The sequence below is a fragment of the Mus caroli genome, chromosome 11 (assembly GCF_900094665.2).
Source record: "Mus caroli chromosome 11, CAROLI_EIJ_v1.1, whole genome shotgun sequence".
In the NCBI taxonomy this organism is placed as follows: domain Eukaryota; kingdom Metazoa; phylum Chordata; class Mammalia; order Rodentia; family Muridae; genus Mus; species Mus caroli.
Window position 1 is genome coordinate 2,727,879 of NC_034580.1, and position 18,935 is coordinate 2,746,813.

The following is an 18,935-nucleotide window of genomic DNA, read 5'->3' on the forward strand; positions in this document are numbered from 1 at the left end:
TTTCCAGTTTTGAAATGGCTTCTGTTTTCCCTGGCAGAGAATATCCAACCCAAATTCAGTCCAAGTATGACCCATGCCTAGGGAAGTGACATCCACGTCCCCTCATGCACCCTGTGGCATACCCAGCATGACACACTGGACCAGACTGGGGGCAATTCCCAGCACTGACTTTGAGCACAATGATTCAGAGGGCGACCATGAGTGAGACTTGCTTTACTCTTGCTCTGCGTGCCACCAGGCTGAAGTCTCTCATGGGGAGGCCTGGCTGCGAGAGGATTGTCCTGGGATGGGGGAGGGGGAGCAAAGCGACGAGGACCAACAGCCTGTGGGATGCAAGGGCTGACTTGTGTGCTAGGCACAGCACAAAGTGATTCATTTAGCCGGGCAGTGGTGGCGCACACCTTTAATCCCAGCACTTGGGAGGCAGAGGCAGGTAGGTTTCTGAGTTCGAGGCCAGCCTGGGAAGTTCCAGGACAGCCAGGAACAGAGAAACTCTGTCTCAAAAAAATCGAATAAACCAGAAAGGTGGTCCATTTAATATGCATATAGTAAGTTGTGGACACGGAGTTCCCCTGCTGAGTCAGACAGCTAGTAGGGCTAAGATGGGTTAGACCCCCCCCCACACACACACACATCAGTTCTTGGCACAGTCTCCATGCTTCCTCAAGGAGAGCCAGAAAGGAGACTACCGGGGCAGGGAGGGGCTCGCCTACTCCCTGAGAGCAGTGGGTTACAGAGCCCAGTCCCCAAAAAATTTTCCCATTTTTCTCCCTGCTCATGCTGGACGGAGAGGGTGAGGGTGAAAGACTGAGGAGGTGGCATCGTGTTGGTGTTTCTTGACCTGCTTTTTCTTTTTTCTCTTCCAGCTGAGATGTAAACACTCCCATGTCAATCATCTGGGGGGCACTATTCTTCTTTATCAGAGTGTGCCTCCCCACCTTGGTTGAAAGCTGCCTGCCACTGTCCTGGACCTATGGCTACAAGCCCATGTTTACATCTTTAATCCTTCATGGGTAAATGGCATTCCTGGGCTTAGTTGTGATGGCCATTATGAGCCAGCCAACGTTTGTATTCTAGAAGCCATAGCTGAAGCTGTTGTAAACAATTTGTTGTCTTAACCGCTTCTGGTCAGAGGAAGGAGAGAAATAGCTATTACTCCACATTGGGATCTGAGACCTGAGCTCTGAGCTCAAGTGGTGTTCCTATCTCCATAAGGACAGCAGCTTGCTGAGAACAGCTTTTCACAGCCTCCCTCGCAAAAATTGGCTCCAAAGACCTGGGATGTTGGTGATAACTGGACAAAGGTGACACCTGCGCCAACACACAGCAGGTGACACTTTGAAGAGCTAAACCTCCAGAGAGTGGAAAGGAGGTGATTGCCAGTACCCTCGGGGGCCCTACTCCCTCCCTCCCCTAGCAAGCTCCCTGGGCTCAGAGCAGAGGGCACAGCGGGTTACAGCATAGGTCTCCTTAGACTCTGCACACTTCCTTCTCCATAACTCTTGCATTCTTTTCTCCCAGGCCTTCCTCCGCGCTAGGCGCCCTGCACCCAGACCCTCCTAGCTGGGCGCTGACGCTGCTATTAGTCTGGGCTCCGTGCTGCTCCGCCTCCCTCCCCCGCAGCCCCCGGTCCAAGGCCGGCTCCTCCTCCTCCCCCTCCGGAAACCCGAAGCCCCCGCCCGGGCCAGGCCGTCGCAAGCGCTCTGGAGGGCGGTCCGCGTGAGAGCCAGCCACGCGGGGCAGGAGCGCCCAGTTGCCGCCGGAGCTCGGCCCGCTAGAACCTCTCCTGGAGCCCCTTGTTCTCCTTGAATCTCCCTTTCCCACCGCTTTCTGGATACCCTTGACGTCCACGTTCCTCGCGCCCTTTCCCGCCCCCCCACGCGGGGCGCTGCCCCTGCCACCCAAGTCCCTGCTCAAGCCCGCCCGGCTCCCGCGCGTGCCCAGAGCCATGGCTCCAGTGCGCACCGCATCCTTGCTTTGCGGCCTCCTGGCACTGCTGGCGCTGTGCCCCGAGGGGAACCCACAGACGGTACTGACGGACGACGAGATCGAGGAGTTCCTCGAAGGCTTCCTTTCGGAGCTGGAGACCCAGTCCCCGCCCCGGGAAGACGACGTGGAAGTCCAGCCGCTTCCCGAACCCACCCAGCGTCCCCGCAAATCCAAGGCAGGGGGCAAGCAGCGGGCAGATGCAGAAGGTGAGAACCTGGTGACATGGGTGGCCATGGCATCAAGTGAGCATACAGGGGCTCTGGAGGGTCTAGCCACTTCCCATGCTGCCCCGTGAGGAATGTCTCTCCAAGGCAACGCAAGGCAACACAGTGCCAGGCGACAGTTCTGACCTGGAGTTTGGAGACCTGGAGGTGTGTGTACAGCATAGGGTGGCGCTGGACTTTTGAGGTCGCCCAAGTTGTTCATCCCAGGTCTTAAGAGATTGTAGGTTTTGGACGGGAGGGGAATTGTGATTCGCCTCCCTGTCGTTCGAACTGGCCCTAGTCTCTTAGTGGCAAGCTTCAAGCCTAGGCATCTGCTTGCCTCCTCGTCTCCCACAGGAACACACAGACAGGGGAGTGGGATGAGGAAGTCTTCCAGGTGAAAGCGGGCAGTCTGAGATGGTCAGAACTAAGCGAGGTGATAGCATCCCGGAGGCATGCAACCCCGAGCCTCTTATGTAATCGTTGTCAGTAAATCTTAGCTGTTTTTCATGGCCCTCTGGAGAGTGGCAATGGATCTTGTGATCTCTCTCCCAGGAGACTGTAAGGCACCATTCATCATTCCTGAGGTCAGCCACTCCCCCTCCAGCCCCCACTGCTGTAGATCTGTCCTGCTCTCCCTACCCTCACCTCCCTGCACACTTTGCCTCCAGCAACCAAGACGTTCTGGACATTGCCAAGTGACCCTGCTCCTGCTGCATGTTTTGCTGTATTCCCTGTGTTTCAGCCAGCTGCCTGTGTGTTTCCCATTCGCCATTAAATTCTCCGCACCCAGCATTTGCAGCTCCTAGGGTGCTAGAAGGGTGGCCCCTGCTACTAGACTTCTCTGAGATGAGCTACTACCTACCTGCCTCTCTCTCCCTGTCCTTGATAAGGGCCTCCTGCTGGTTTTGGGTTTCAACGGGAACCTTTTGGGACTTCAAGACCTACAGAGTGACTGCCTGCCTGCCTGCCTTCCTCCCTGGGGGCAGTGCTAGGGAACCAAATCCAGGGCCTTACATATCAGGGGACTGACAGCTCTAGGGCAGATCTACACCCCCAGCCTGATTGTCTCTTTAAAGCTTTTCTTCTCCCTTGAAAGGAGGCTCTTGGGAGGCCAAGCCACAGTCTTTAATTTGCCTGGCTGTTTGCTTGGGTAGCCCTGCTCTTTCAGGTTCTTCCCTGTACCTTCCATGCCTGGCACTGAACTGTGAGGCATGTGGGTTAGGCAGACATGTGAATTAGGCATTATGAGGACCCCATGGAGGTTTGGGCAGACAGAGATGTCTCCCTATATATCATGCCCTGAACTCACTACTTCAGAGCAGCCAAGAGTTGCTGCTGGTCACTCTGGATGTACAGACAGGATGCCTGGACAAGGTTTCTCATTCTATCACTTGGGCAAATGGCTAACCTCAGTTTCCTGTTCTGTACCAGACCAGGGACTGACAGGTGCCCTCACACCCAGGCTCTGGGCATCCAGGGGGACCATGTGGGCACACAGTTTAGGCTCTGATTGTCTGCTCCTGCATCTTCATCCTTGACAGTCCCTCCAGAAAAGAACAAAGACAAAGAGAAGAAAGGAAAGAAGGACAAAGGCCCCAAAGCCACAAAACCCCTGGAGGGCTCTACCAGGCCCACCAAGAAACCAAAGGAGAAGCCACCCAAGGCCACCAAGAAACCAAAGGAGAAGCCACCCAAGGCCACCAAGAAACCAAAGGAGAAGCCACCCAAGGCCACCAAGAAACCAAAGGAGAAGCCACCCAAGGCCACCAAGAAGCCTAAGGAGAAGCCACCCAAGGCCACTAAGAGGCCCTCGGCAGGAAAGAAGTTCTCAACTGTGGCCCCCTTAGAAACGCTGGATCGGTTACTCCCCTCTCCCTCCAACCCCAGCGCCCAGGAGCTACCACAGGAGAGAGGTTTGTACAGGATCCCTGGGGCTCTGTCCTCTTTGAGGACAGAGAAATGAGGAAAGATTCCTGGGACTCTGAGACAAGGGAATTTTAAGGCCTTGTCATTAACTTAGTGGCTTTCTCAGTGAGTTCTGTTATTGCTGCTCTTGGGCAGAGAGAAAGCCTGGGAGCTTATAGGTGAGAGCTCTGTCCCTTGGTCCCTCCTGTTTTCCTCTGGTAGCATCAGCTTTATGGTAAGCGCTCCCACAAACAGCAGCATAGCTCTCTAGCCTCAGGATACACTAGGACTACACTATATCCCATGGACTTTGGGATACTAGATACTCACTGTCATCGTAGTTGGGGATCAAGTAGCTATCCCCCCAGCTTGGGAGCGACAGGGGCTTCAGAGGTGGATCTGTGGAGGTGGAACTGAGCTTTGTATGTTTTCTCAGAGTGAGCTCTGGTCTTAGGAGGGTATCTATAACATCCCCAAAGTCTCTGATGCATTGTGGTCTTAGACTCTCGAGGTGGTCCGGGTAAGCAGCCCCGTGCATCTGTTCTCTGGACTTCTGTGTTGTAGGCACACCCTTCCCAAATGCCTGGCAAGGTCAAGGAGAAGAGACCCAGGTGGAGGCTAAGCAGCACTGGCCGGGTGAGCAGCTGTCATCCTCTTGATTTCAGGGCGACTGGCCATACAGCCCTGCTACGCTGAGAGGCTTCCTGGACAGGACCTTGGTAGGGTTGTCACTAGGCCACTGTTCTCTTCCCTCCAGAGCCAGAGGAGGAGACTGAGATGCCCACACTGGACTACAATGACCAGATAGAGAAGGAAGATTATGAGGATTGTAAGTAGGGCCCTCCACCTGGGCATGGACTAGACTCTGGCCTGGGCACTGAGGGTTCAACCTGCAGCCCACCCAACATGGCTGCTCAGAATCTGCCTCCCCCATAGTTGAGTACATCCGTCGCCAGAAGCAGCCCAGGCCAACACCCAGCAGGAGGAGGCTCTGGCCAGAGCGCCCTGAGGAGAAGACTGAAGAGCCAGAGGAAAGGAAGGAAGTCGGTAGGGTGGGAGGCAGTAGAGGGGGGTTGGGGTCAGAAGAGAGTCCCTGGCTCACTTCTATCCCACCTCCACAGAGCCACCTCTGAAGCCCCTGCTGCCTCCGGACTATGGGGATAGCTACGTGATCCCCAACTATGATGACTGTGAGTATGTGGCATCTTCAAGTCCTTAGATGAAGACAGATGGACATCTGGTGTGGAAAGTGTAGTCAGGACACTGGGCCTTCCCCACCTACATTCCTAACCCCTGACTTTGACACTATGGGTGTCTCTAAGTCTCTTGGCCCTGTTACCCTATGTGGGCCCTGCTCCCCATACTCTGGGTTCTAGCAGGCTTCCTGCCAGCTTACTGCATCTGTCTTCTCCAGTGGGGTTGGCTCACAACTGGGCCTGCTTTCCCAGCGGCCTGCCAGCACCAGGGACCCCAGGCTACACTGGCACTAGGACCCCAAAGGCCATGCAGGCCACAAAAAGCCCAGGGGAGACATTCTACTGGACCTGAAGACTAGCTAATCTAACCAGAACCCCAGGGCCACTCAGGCCAGTAGACAGAGCAGAAACAAAAAACCAAGGGGGAAACATCCAAAAAGCGATGATAAACTCAGAAATCAGCATCTTCAGCTATGATAACCACAAAAGCCAGATGGCTGAAGGCCAGCCTAAAAACACAATCAATAATAGCCGGGGCAATATGGCACTAGCAGAGCCCAGTTACCTACTACAGCAAACCTGGGATAGCCTAACACAGCTGAAGCACAAGAAAATGACCTTAAATCCAAGGGGCCTGGCTGTTGACCTCGGCACTCCCTTCCCAAATCGCAGTGGATCCTTCAGATCTCTTCTTTCTGGGCTTCAGACTTGTACAGCTCCTTACCCTGCCTCAGACCCTTGGCTTCTGCCCAGATCTCAAAGTCTGACCCTTCTTGGCCACAAATGGTAGCTGCCACCCAGGCACCTGTCTTGTCCTGGGGCCACTCTCTGCCCATCTTCGATTCTTCCTCCCCATAGGCAGAGCCTGTACTAGGCTTGTGGCCTCCTCAGTCTTGGCCCTCCTTCCTCACCTCTCTCTATTGTTGATGCTTGCCTCCTGTGAGCTCAGGAGCCCAGAGCAGCTCACCCAGGCTTTCTCTCCTACAGTGGACTATTACTTCCCCCATCCTCCACCGCAGAAGCCTGATGTTGGACAAGAGGTGGATGAGGAAAAGGAAGAAATGAGTGAGTCAGAACAGGCAGATAGCATGGCAGGCTACCTCCTGAGGCCAGATGTGCCTGCCAGATGTGCCCCCAGCTCAGCTTGAATCCCTCAGCCCCCTGCTCAGCCTGATCCTTATCTGCATGCTCCAGCCTGACCCCTCCCCACATGCTCTCAGGTCAGCCCGACCCTTATGTACCCCTAGCTTAGCCTGAACCCCACCACATAGCCCTGGCTCAGCCTGACCCCTCCTGCTTGCCTTTAGGTCAGCCTGGCCCTCATGTACCCCTCGCTCAAACCTGATCCTTCCATATGCCCCAGTTCAACCTGACACCCCTCCCCATGTATTCCCAGTTCAGCCTGGTCTCCCCTACTCCAGGCCCCAGGGCCAACCTGACTGGCCTCTTTTTTTATCTTATATGCCCCAGAGAAGCCCAAAAAGGAGGGTAGTAGCCCCAAGGAGGACACAGAGGACAAGTGGACTGTGGAGAAAAACAAGGACCACAAAGGTACACAGGGCACCCATGGGGACAGCATTTGGGGTTTTTTTGATGCTGTAGGCCCTTGGTTTTAGCTCCTCCCCTTCTTGTTGTTTGCAGGGCCCCGGAAGGGTGAGGAGCTGGAGGAGGAGTGGGCGCCAGTGGAGAAAATCAGTGAGTAGGCTATGCGGAGGGTGAGAACCCACTCAGGACTATACATGGGACCTGATTCATGGTGCAACTTTGACCCCCCAGAAGCCCATCCGACCATAGACTCTTGCAGCATACAGCGGAGACCCTCATGAACTGAAGGCAGCCTTCCTCAGCTTCATGCATGCTCCAGCCTGAGGCTGACTGTTTGCGTGGGGGGGTGTGTGGGAGGCTTGGGAGGGACAGAGATTCTTGGTATCCAGCAGCTGGCTGGTGGGGGCAGGGCCTCAGGGAGGGAAGCAGCTCTCCAGCTGCCTTTATAGGTTTCATAAGTCTTTATAGGTTATCCTAAGTCTTAAGCATCAGCAGCTCATTCTTTAGATGGCAGGGGAAGCAGGCTTGGAGCAGATTGGCTCCTGGCCTGATCAGAGTTGACTGGCACCCACATGTAAGTGGTACGGGCTGTAGGCTTGTTGGCTCTGGATTAATGGAGGGAGGCTGAGTCCGAGCTGCTAGCCCACGATGGTGTGTGCATCTGCAGAATGCCCGCCTATTGGGATGGAGTCACACCGCATTGAGGACAACCAGATCCGTGCCTCCTCCATGCTGCGCCATGGCCTCGGAGCCCAGCGGGGCCGGCTCAACATGCAGGTGGGTGAGTGGGCTGTCCATCTGCAGAGGGTCAGGCTCCACTGCCCATGCTCAGCCTCCCTTCCAACAGGCTGGTGCCAATGAAGATGACTACTATGACGGGGCATGGTGTGCTGAGGACGAGTCGCAGACCCAGTGGATCGAGGTGGACACCCGAAGGACGACTCGGTTCACGGGTGTCATCACTCAGGGCCGGGACTCCAGCATCCAGTATGTGGATGGGCTTCTGGGCAGTGGGCAGGAGCCCAGCACCGCTCTGAGTCCCGTGTGGGGCATTCAGGACAGCCCTTGGCCTGAACTGGGAAGGCCAGAAAATCAATGAGAGTCCAACCAAGTCTCCATCCCTCAGTCATGGCTACTCACATACTCCACATGTTCAGATGGGCAGACAGGCTTTGCAACAGCAACTGCCCATGGCCAGACAGTCACAGAATCTGGCTCCAGGGGTCCAGGTCATGCTCCATAGCCCTGTTAGCCCAGAAGTAGGTCTTGGGGCACTAGAGCCTTGGGTGGCAGCAGCTTTGTCTTGATTGTGTCTGCTCCACAGTGACGACTTCGTGACTACCTTCTTTGTGGGCTTCAGCAATGACAGCCAGACCTGGGTGATGTACACCAATGGCTACGAGGAAATGGTGGGTGCCCGAGAGCTGCTTGGCTCTCACGTTTGGACCTGGGAGGACCCTTGGGAGAGGCAGGCTGGGACCCAGAAGCCTGCTTCTCTCTAGACCTTCCATGGAAATGTGGACAAGGACACACCTGTGCTGAGTGAGCTCCCCGAGCCAGTTGTGGCCCGTTTCATCCGCATTTATCCACTCACCTGGAACGGTAGCCTGTGCATGCGCCTGGAGGTGCTAGGCTGCCCCGTGACCCGTGAGTGAAGAGGGGAGGGGGGCTGACTGTGATTTTGGGGGTAGCTGCATGTGATTTGGATATGGACCAAAGGGCAACTGATCCAGGCCCTGTATGCCGGCTCTCCTGCAGCTGTCTACAGCTACTACGCACAGAATGAGGTGGTAACTACTGACAGCCTGGACTTCCGGCACCACAGCTACAAGGACATGCGCCAGGTTAGGAACCCGAGTCACAGGCTGGGATGGGCCCTGCTGGGGTACAGGAGAGCTTATACTTATGTACCCCTGTCCTTACGATTCCAAAGGCATAGTCTCCCCTCGGGGAATCTTGGCCACCCCTTGCTTAAGGGAGAAAACTAGTATCTGGAGGCATCTGAGAGGGGCTGGAGTTACCTGCCTCTTCCCAGAGAACCCATCAGGGGAGCAGCATCCCGGTCAGTGACGTCATATCTCCTCCCTGCCAGCTGATGAAGGCTGTCAATGAGGAGTGCCCCACAATCACCCGCACATACAGCCTGGGCAAGAGTTCACGAGGGCTCAAGATCTACGCAATGGAAATCTCAGACAACCCTGGGGATCATGAATTGGGTGAGAGCCCGGGGTCATTGTTTTTGCCAATGGCCAGAGCACCAGGGTCCTGCACTGCTGTGCTCCTGCTGGGTCTGTACAGTGGATATGCCTGCCACACTCACTCACCATCTCCTGCCTGACCTGGACGCCCCAGGGGATCCAGGTTTGCCTTGCTGAGCACCACAAGCCTCGTTGCCCCCAGGCCTCGCCAGGCTCAGTGCCTGCTGTGGCTCCTGTCTTTGCAGGGGAACCTGAGTTCCGCTACACAGCCGGGATCCACGGCAATGAGGTGCTAGGCCGAGAGCTCCTGCTCCTACTCATGCAATACCTGTGCCAGGAGTACCGCAATGGGAACCCGAGAGTGCGCAACCTGGTGCAGGACACGCGCATCCACTTGGTGCCCTCGCTGAACCCTGACGGCTATGAGGTGGCAGCGCAGATGGTGCGCTCAGCGTGGGGCTGGCGAGCGGTGGGCAGAGCTCAGAGGCAGGGGCTCCTTGACTTCCCAGCCTGTAGTGACTGATGGTCTTGCTTGCAGGGCTCAGAGTTTGGGAACTGGGCACTGGGGCTGTGGACTGAGGAAGGCTTTGACATCTTCGAGGACTTCCCAGATCTCAACTCTGTGCTCTGGGCAGCTGAGGAGAAGAAATGGGTCCCCTACAGGGTCCCGAACAATAACTTGCCAATCCCTGAACGTTACCTGTCCCCAGATGCCACGGTGAGAGGTGCACCCTGGGGGTAGGATGTTGGGGAGGGGGTTGCTGACAGGAAGCTGAGGTGCTGACACAGAGACCCTGGAGGGCAAGAGGAAGACGCAGAGGGCCATGGGTAGGATGTGCTCACAGACAGAAGGGGACACGGCCTATACCACCCATCCCTAGGTCTCCACAGAAGTCCGGGCCATTATTTCCTGGATGGAGAAGAACCCCTTTGTGCTGGGTGCAAATCTGAACGGTGGTGAGCGGCTTGTGTCTTACCCCTATGACATGGCCCGGACACCTAGCCAGGAGCAGCTGTTGGCTGAGGCGCTGGCAGCTGCCCGTGGAGAAGATGATGACGGGGCATCTGAGGCCCAGGAGACTCCAGATCACGCTATTTTCCGCTGGCTGGCCATCTCATTTGCCTCTGCCCATCTCACCATGACGGAGCCCTACCGGGGAGGGTGCCAGGCCCAGGACTACACCAGCGGCATGGGCATTGTCAACGGGGCCAAGTGGAATCCTCGCTCCGGGAGTAAGCCTGGGAAAGAGTTTGGGAAAGGCGCGAGAAAGGGACGGGGAGAGGATGACCACAGGTCTGTCTGTCTGTCTGTCCAGCTTTCAATGACTTCAGCTACCTGCACACGAACTGTCTGGAGCTCTCCGTATACCTGGGCTGTGACAAGTTCCCCCACGAGAGTGAGCTGCCCCGAGAGTGGGAGAACAACAAAGAAGCACTGCTCACCTTCATGGAGCAGGTGGGATAACCTGGTCTGCACAGAAGGTGGGGTGAAGCTTGGGAGGGGCATAGACATCGAATCTCTAGGTGGGCTCCCACCGTATCTCCCTTTTTGAAGGTGCACCGTGGCATTAAGGGTGTGGTGACAGATGAGCAAGGCATCCCCATTGCCAATGCCACCATCTCCGTGAGTGGCATCAACCATGGTGTGAAGACAGGTACTTTGCATGCACTTTCTGCGTGTGTGTGTGTGTGTGTGTGTGTGTGTGTGTGTGTGTGTTTTAAGGGTCTCACCATGTACCTCTGGCTGGCTTGGAACTTGCTGTATAGCCCAGGCTAGCCTTAAATTCACAGCCCTTGAGTACGGAGGTCAGAGCTTGTGTCATGACACCTGGTTCTTGCATGTACAGCGTTACCTGCCTTCCCAGGTGGGCTCACCTTGTCCTCTCAAAGTAGTAGCGAGTCTCCCCAAATAGCAAGGCAAGCCTGGCCTGTGCAGCAAGTCTCTGGCCTTCTGGACCCTGCCCAGGACTCAGGAGGACAGGGTGTGGAGAGATACCTGAGCACTGGGCCTGGGGAATGTAAGAGGACAGGGCTGGGAGACCCTGGGACAATCAGGCCCACCTTCCCTATACAGCAAGTGGAGGTGACTACTGGCGCATTCTGAACCCGGGTGAGTACCGTGTGACAGCTCACGCAGAGGGCTACACCTCAAGTGCCAAGATCTGCAACGTGGACTATGATATTGGGGCCACTCAGTGCAACTTCATCCTGGCTCGATCCAACTGGAAGCGCATTCGGGAGATCTTGGCTATGAACGGGAACCGTCCCATTCTCCGAGTTGACCCCTCACGACCCATGACCCCCCAGCAGCGGCGCATGCAGCAGCGCCGTCTACAGTACCGGCTCCGCATGAGGGAACAGATGCGACTGCGTCGCCTCAATTCTACCGCAGGCCCTGCCACAAGCCTCACTCCTGCCCTTATGCCTTCCCCTTCCCCTACACCAGCCATTACCTCGAGGCCCTGGGAAGTTCTACCCACTACCACTGCAGGCTGGGAGGAGTCAGAGACTGAGACCTATACAGAAGTAGTGACAGAGTTTGAGACAGAGTATGGGACTGACCTAGAGGTGGAGGAGATAGAGGAGGAGGAGGAGGAGGAAGAGGAAGGGATGGACACAGGCCTTACATTTCCATTCACAACAGTGGAGACCTACACAGTGAACTTTGGGGACTTCTGAGGCCGGGATCTCCAAGTCCTGCCCAATTCAAACCAAGGCAGTATCTCCCAAGCCTGTGCCGGCAGACACATAGCCATCAGGTGTCCCTGGGTGGACCCCACTCCCCCAGTGTGGGACATCAAAGCCACCGGGACTCTGCATAGACTCTGGTCTACCCGCCCCAGTTCTACCTGCCAGCCTTTGGGGAGGGGCAGGCAAGGAAGCCAACGTCACATCAATAAAACAAGCTCACGACACCACCTTCCCCTGTCTGGCTGGCTGACGAGAGGCTGGCTTGCTGGATGCTCTCCCTACCTGCCCCATCCTGCACATGCCCAAGGGAACAAGGCTCAGACCTGTGAAAAATTCATGTTTTATTTATTTACAGGGCTTGCATTGCACGGGTGATGTCCTGAGCCCGCTGCCTCTCACTAGGGACCCAGCCCCAGGTCCTCCAGGTCCTCTTGCTCTGCCCCGAAGCCCGCAAAGCTGATAGGCTGGCAGGCCAGGCTGCGCAGGTTCACTAGGCAGGCCGTCTGTGTGGAGCTAAAGTCAGGAACAGCCACTAACAACACTACCTGGTCCTCAGGACCTGCAAAACAATCATGTGGGGTCCATCTCAGGTTACATTCATTCATCTCAGGTTCATTACAGGGAAGCCCCAGAAAGAACAGCCACAGTTGGACCATGTGCTCAGAGCCATCTGAGACCCTCTTCAGTCAGCTACACCATGTCACACACAATAGCCATTGTACAGACTGTCGAATCCGGTAGGGACCTTTGTACCCAGGCAAGGAAAAACTGTTCCTCACAACTTAGGCCTGGAGCCCCCAAAAGATGAAACTTACCTCGGATGATTCTGGAACCAAAGCTGGGGGTGTTGCCACAGAAGTAGACATGAGGGCATTCCGGAAAGATGAACGGGTCGGTTTTGTAGAAGGGGTAGCACCCTGGAGAAAGGCCCGTTTTTGAGCTGTCCCGCTAAGGGGTCCCTCCCTTCTCACTGAATGCCAACAGTACCCCAACTGTGACAAACGTGATCTGTGGAATTAGGAGCTGTATGTCCCTAGTCTGTATGGTACAGGCACTGGCCATGAACGGAATCAACATTCCAGGGTGCTTGCCAAAACAGCGCTCCTGAATACACAGCTGTGCTGGGAACCCACCCCAGCCCCTTGGTCCCACACGTGTAGCTGAGCAGATACCTAGGGTGTCTGGAGCCGTGGGGCTGATGTGACGAACCCGCAGGGTCCACTCTAGGATCTCTAAGTGGTCTTCCATGCTGCTATACCGGAAGATATCACTCACGTTCTGTCCAGATGTCCCCAGGAACCTGCAAGGCAAAGGCTCTGCTGATTGTGGACTGTGTGTGTGTGTGTCAAGGGGGGGGCCATCACCCCACCTACACAGACTATCTGAGATCCCACCTGATGGCCTCGTGAGGGTGCCCGAGCCAACCCTGCAAGGCGGACAGATGCCAGGAGGGCCTCCTGCAGCCCTGCACCCTCCTACCTCCTCTGCCCCCAGGCCCCACTCCGTCTCTACCTTACTCCATCAATGGTGGCTTGGTATGGGTTGGTGACCAGCTGGAGTGTGGAGTAGGCGGTGGCCAGCGGGAACATGCAGGGGTGCAGGGGCTGCTGCGGGAGTGTATAGTTGGTGGGATCAAACTCGCCTGGCATCACATCCACAGGTACCGAGGCCTAGAGGCACAAGGCAGGGAAAGCTCACAGGCCTCCTACTCCAGCCACCCTACCTTCCCCTCCCCATCTAACAGCCGCTACCCCATCTGGACGTCCACCGCCTGCTAGCCCCCAGGCTGCTTACACTCAGTTGCAGAAGGATCTCGTCCAGCATTTTGACTGCCTCCACACTAGCTGCCTGGGTTTTCTTGGTGAGGTATTTGGCCTGGGAGAAGAGGCCCAGAATGTGGTCAGGTCCTCAGTGAGGCTGACTAGGGGGGCACCCAGAGCCCACCAGGGACCCTGACTCTGAGAAAGGCAAAGGCCAGCAGCAGGTAGACAGGGCACATACGGAGTGGTTGACAGGCCCTGAACTCCACCCAGGGCCTTCAGAGAGTGGGGCCTTTGGAGGACAGCCCTGGAACATCAGGCCCCGCCAGCCATACCTTGTTGATGGAGTCTCTGCTCTGGGTGTTATGGCTGAGCAGGTTGCCTGCGAGGATGACTCGAGAGACGTGGGCAGCACTGCACTGTTCTCCTTCGTCCCCAAGCTGTCCTGTCACCACGTCCACCAGCAGCTGGGTGCCCAGGAGGCTCTCCCCGCCACCGCCGCCCAGGCCCAGTCCGGATACCAGTAGCACAAATCTGCAGAGGAAGGTGAGGCCTTGTGGGCTGCCAGAGGGAGGAGACAAGTCCTCCCAATACAGGCGCTGGGGTACCCGAGTGGGGCTCCTCACCTGTCTGTATCAAGTGGGGGTACCGGCTTCTGTGGAGCCAGGTCAGCAAAGCAGTGGTCTTCAACCTGAAACCTCCCGTCATCTTTCGCAGAGCCCAACACAGCCAAGACCGTTCCTGGGGAAAGGTGAAGTCAGAACCCCACAGTAGCCTCTGAGGCTCCCCTACTGCCTAGCCACCCCACTCAACCACTCCAGGAATCTCAGCACTGACGCCTACTTCCCAAGCTTACTGCTTTTGGGTAGACAGATAGATTGACCTCCCAGATGGTCATCCACGGACAGGCAGCCTCTGACCATGTGAACCCAAACCTACTTCCAAGGTCTGGTGTACCAGCCTTTAATGCATAGGCAACCCCCTGAGATGCTGCTATGGGCTTCTCTAAACGCACTGTTGCTAAGCCACGCACAGTCACCCTCACCTCAGGATGCCCACTGCATCCCTTGGGCTCCCACCTGTGACCAGCTTTGACACATCAATGGTGCCTTTCAGTTTGATACGCTGCAGCTCATCTTCTAAGACCAGCTCGTCATCCGGGTGGATGTATTTGCTCCGTGGAGGTTGGGGGATCAGGTTGTGCTGGGAGACAGAGGGAAGGAGTCTCAGAGCTCACGTGGCCGTGGCTTCTGTGTTATGAAGGGGCACTACAATCCCTGCCTGCCTGGATTGGCTTTCTCATGCCCACAGTCAGAGGCCCAGCATCAATCCACTGGACAAGGTTGGCACATCAGGGGTGGTAGGGCTCACCTCCTCGCTGATCTCCCGCAGGATGGAGGGTTGGAGAGGCATGGCTTTGAACAGCGTGCCCACCACACAGCACTGCTCCCCAGGCTGCAGCTCACACAACTTCTTCACTTCAACTCGGCTGCCTGGACATGAGGGTAGAGTCACGCGATTAAACCCTACCCTGAAGACACGCAGAGAGGATAAAGGGGCTCTGGGTGGAATGGGACCTTGACACCAAACATCCAAAGAAACAGGGAGGTCCGAGGCAAGGCCACGTGAAGACAGGGAACAAGCTCAGGGACTCCTGGAGCCACCAGGAGCCAGAATGGTTCTCAACCTGTGGGTCGTGACCCTGTGGGGGTCAAATGATCCTTTCACGGGGTTGCATATCAGATATCCGCACATCAGATATTTATATTACAATTCAAAACAGTACAAAAAACACAGCTGTGAAGCAGTAATGAGAATAGCTTTATGGTTGGGGGTCACCACAACATGAGGAACTGCATTAAAGGGCCGCAGCATTAGGAAGGCTGGGAACCAGTGTTCTACAAGAAATCAGCCCTGCTGACTTGAGTTCAGACTTTACACCTCCAGAACCATAGGAGAATACATGTGTGTTGTCCTAAGTCCCCTGTTTACATACAGCACTTTGTTACCATGGACACGGGGAGTAACTGAAGTATATTACCTACATGTCTGTCACATGCTCTGTGCTGACAACTACCATGTCCTTAAGACTCTGCAGTCTTTTATTTTCCAGACAGGGTCTTATGAAATAACTCTGGCTGTCCTGGAGCTCACTCCATAGACCAGGCTGGCCTTGAACTCACGGGGATCCACCTGTCTCTGCCTCTCCACTACTAAGATTAAAGGCCTAGCTAAGACTTTGGATTCTCATGCCAGCCCCTGCTCTGCCCGACCCTTCACCTCTGTGTCCCCTCCACCCCAGCCCACTCTATTCTCTGTGGAGTTAGCAGCCTTGTTCATTCAACATCCCCAGGAGGAAAACCAGAACACGTGTGAAGGCGCCACACGCCCAGCACGAAAGATGTGGCAAGCCACGCTGGGCAGGAAGAAGGAAAGCAAGTTCCAGAGGGTTCCAGGGATTCATCAGCACAGACCAATCCTGGGACAAACTGCTGAGGAGGCAGGGCGAAGTGGAGGCTGGGCCAGAACCACACTGATGCCCTGGAAGAGCCAGGAACATGCCTCAGAGCTCCACCCTGAGCTCCATCCACAGAGGAAAAGGGGACTAACACCACACGGAACCATCGGATGCCAACATAAACTGCAGATTCCGCACTCCCACCTGTGGCTCTGCTATGGCCCGGGTGTGGTCCATCCCTCAAAGACCAAGGTGCCCAGCCTGCCGCAATGAGGAGCTCTCTAGCTAAAGGGTGCACACCAGAGACCCATTCACACTGAAGACAATGAGGATAGGAAAACCATTTCCTCCATGGATGGAACAGTAGCCATCACTGCCAGAACCCAGCCCTTACCTCTGACCAGCCTCTGGGCCAAACCCAACTTTAACCACACAGGTTAATTTAATCCTTGCTTTTAAGAAGAAGCAGAGAGCTGAAGGGGCCATTCCATGGTAGCTGGAAAGTATTCCAGGTCAGATAAGGTCCTAGTTCTAGGTGCTGGGCTGCTGGGAGCAGCGTACCCCAAACTTACCCCAGTGTTGCTGTGCCCGGCTCACCAGGAACGGTCTCATCTGGATGAGGCGGGTGGCATAAATATGGGCGTACTGCCGGTTAAAGCTGCGCTCTCCCAGTCGGAAGGGCTGTGAGGAGTTGGTGTAAGTTGCCACAGGTACCCGGGCAAAGGTGGCATTGCTGGCAGAGGGCGGGGAGAGCAGAGTGTGGGCCCTCTGTGCTGCCTGCTCTGAGAACATGGCAGCACTCCTGGCTTGTTTGGTCCAAGCAGCTGTGTCCAGGCCGAGGAGTTATCACTGCAGAGACACACAAAGGCATTCCTGCAATCCCTTCTTGTACCCAAAGCTCCCCTGGTGTCCCAACCACACTGTCCACAATGTGCACACGTGTCCGGAGGTGTCATCCTATAACCTAGTCAGATACAACCCGGAGCTCGTTCCAAACCTTGTTCATCACCTCCTCCTCTCCACATTTCTACCCAATCACCACGGTCTCAAATTCTGCATACCCTCAAATGGAATTACTGGTCTGCCTCTGCCCAGCTCCCTGGGACCTCCGCTACCTCTAGGGATGCTATCAGGCATCACTGAAGAAGCCTGTCATAATATAATTAGTGATAAAAATAAAGCATAAAGCTGTCCCTGTTTTGCTCAAAACTCCCCAAAGGTTGCTTTTCAGTAAATAAATCCCCAAGTTCTTACCACGACCTGTAAGATCAGCTCTGGGCCTCTAAGAACAGCTAGCTCCCCCTCCTACCTGTTTCTCCTTCCAAGTGTCCCTTCCACAGCAGGGGCTCCAAGTGAGGCCTCTCCTGCTGGGTCCTCTCCTTTCCCCAAGGCTTACTGGCTCTTCCTTTTCAAGTCTTTCCTTAAAACTCACCTTCCCATATCTAATTAACTGCACTGCTACTTCAACTGTCTGCATCATTTATCATCTCTCAAGCATTTACTTTGCCTCCTCCAGCTGTAGCCTAAGCTCCGGCAGCGCAGAGGTTTGTTTTCTTCAAGGATGTATTGCACCCCTTCCCACTAAGATGTGCTTGGGGGATGGATGCACAGCGGATTTTAGTATATAGTATAAAGTATTTCAACATATTCTTCATGCGTAGTTGAGATGACAACAGGCTGGATGTAGTTACGGAAGTTTTGAACACAGCTTTCTTTTTCATTTTACTTTTTTGGTACAGCTATTACAAAGTTCAAATTCCCCTAGCTGGCTCGGCTTTCTTTAATGCGCAGCTCTGGCTTAGGGAGCGGACCCTATGAATTTGCCAAATGGGCACATGTAAACTCGATGTAAGCCAAACACGCACGGTGGTGGCAGCGGCCCACACGGTGCTCCGGGCCGGACGCGACGGGAGACCTGCCCCGAAGCAGACACGCCCAGCTCGGGCCCATGTTGCAGTTCGAAGCACCCTCAAGACCCCGGCCCGCTGTCCAGGTACCCCCCAGTCTGACCCAGGACCCACGTTGACCCCGTTCAGCAGCACACTCACCGCGCCACGCCGCATCCCGCCAATCTCCGCGCGCTCGTCCCGCCCATCGGCGCATCCAGCCAATCGCCTCCCGCCCCATCCCGCCCATCGCTGCACGCTTCATCCGGCCAATCCCCGTGCGCCCCGCCTCTGGACCGAGGAAACGCGGAGTCACGCCTCCGGTTCCCCGGACAACCCACCACTTAGCTCCGGGTTTCCTGTGCGCATGCGGTGTTTGCGGCTGGGCCTCATCGGGTGAACTCCTTGGGTAGCGTGGGCCGTAGTGAGGCTGGGCGCCTGGCTCATCCCGCTCTCCCCGAGCGCTGGTGGTCTGGTGGCTCCTGTGTGGGTGAAGCTACCCTCCCACTCTATCCTGCGCTGTGATTCTCACTCTGACTTCTCAGATTCCCTTGGAAGCATGAACAATTTCTCCCATCTCACAGGCAGGGAAACAGGCAAAATGACCCAGCTAGTGAGAAAAGCTAGAATTCACACTAAGACACCCTGACTGCAAGTGCCTCAGACTTCACTGGTGACATTGTTCCTTTTTTAAAATGCCTAATTATTCAATCTGAAACTTATTACTTAAGGTAGGTTTCTTCTGGCTTAGTAAGTTTTTTTTTTTTTTGTTTTATTTTGAATTTATTTTGTTTTGTTTTGTGTGTGTGGTGTTTTGCCTGCATGCATGTGAGGACAGCCTCCTCGGAGGCGAGAAGAGAGCGTCATCAGTGTCATCTGGAACTGGAGTTACAAATGGTTGTGAGCCATTCAGTGGGGCTGGGAGCCCAACACCAGCCCTCTGAAAGAGCTCTCAACCGAGCTCTCTCCAGCCCCTTGTTTCTGTTTTTGTTTGTTTTTGCCTTTTGAGACAAGGTTTCCCTCGTTCCTGTTTTAATAATGAATTAAATCATTTGGGTTTTTTGTTTGCTTGCTTGCTTGGTTTTTGGGTTTGGTTCTCCC

The 18,935-nt window shown here is 55.4% G+C and overlaps 2 protein-coding genes across 2 annotated transcripts; one reads left to right on the forward strand and one right to left on the reverse strand.

Moving 5' to 3' along the window:
• The first annotated feature begins 1,716 nt into the window (after positions 1–1,716).
• Positions 1,717–12,039, forward strand: Aebp1 (AE binding protein 1). Its single transcript, XM_021176478.2, has 21 exons — positions 1,717–2,195; positions 3,737–4,108; positions 4,665–4,736; positions 4,858–4,929; positions 5,037–5,147; positions 5,222–5,290; positions 6,284–6,361; positions 6,767–6,847; positions 6,938–6,991; positions 7,509–7,618; positions 7,689–7,828; positions 8,166–8,250; positions 8,344–8,488; positions 8,600–8,685; positions 8,934–9,057; positions 9,285–9,481; positions 9,578–9,757; positions 9,921–10,272; positions 10,356–10,495; positions 10,595–10,694; positions 11,114–12,039. The coding sequence occupies exons 1-21, from the start codon at positions 1,949–1,951 to the stop codon at positions 11,716–11,718; spliced, it is 3,420 nt and encodes a 1,139-aa protein (XP_021032137.1). The 5' UTR covers positions 1,717–1,948; the 3' UTR covers positions 11,719–12,039.
• An 8-nt stretch (positions 12,040–12,047) lies between these two features.
• Positions 12,048–18,061, reverse strand: Pold2 (DNA polymerase delta 2, accessory subunit). Its single transcript, XM_021176480.1, has 11 exons — positions 17,997–18,061; positions 16,521–16,797; positions 14,862–14,983; positions 14,570–14,693; positions 14,117–14,231; positions 13,826–14,024; positions 13,525–13,605; positions 13,243–13,400; positions 12,903–13,030; positions 12,546–12,647; positions 12,048–12,289 (listed from the first exon to the last, which is right to left on the reverse strand). Exons 2-11 carry the CDS (start codon positions 16,738–16,740, stop codon positions 12,129–12,131), a joined length of 1,410 nt encoding a protein of 469 aa, XP_021032139.1. The 5' UTR covers positions 16,741–16,797; positions 17,997–18,061; the 3' UTR covers positions 12,048–12,128.
• Between the last annotated feature and the right edge of the window lie 874 nt (positions 18,062–18,935).

Excerpts from the sequence above, each read along its gene's own strand:
- Aebp1 (XM_021176478.2), top strand. The coding sequence starts at position 1,949 with ATGGCTCCAGTGCGCACCGCATCCTTGCTTTGCGGCCTCCTGGCACTG. Across the intron at positions 5,148-5,221 it reads AGAGGAAAGGAAGGAAGTCG|AGCCACCTCTGAAGCCCCTG; the intron begins GTAGGGTGGGAG and ends CCACCTCCACAG. Across the intron at positions 9,482-9,577 it reads ATGAGGTGGCAGCGCAGATG|GGCTCAGAGTTTGGGAACTG; the intron begins GTGCGCTCAGCG and ends TCTTGCTTGCAG.
- Pold2 (XM_021176480.1), bottom strand. The coding sequence starts at position 16,740 with ATGTTCTCAGAGCAGGCAGCACAGAGGGCCCACACTCTGCTCTCCCCG. Across the intron at positions 14,694-14,861 it reads TGCGGGAGATCAGCGAGGAG|CACAACCTGATCCCCCAACC; the intron begins GTGAGCCCTACC and ends TCTGTCTCCCAG. Across the intron at positions 13,401-13,524 it reads AGATCCTTCTGCAACTGAGT|GCCTCGGTACCTGTGGATGT; the intron begins GTAAGCAGCCTG and ends TTGTGCCTCTAG.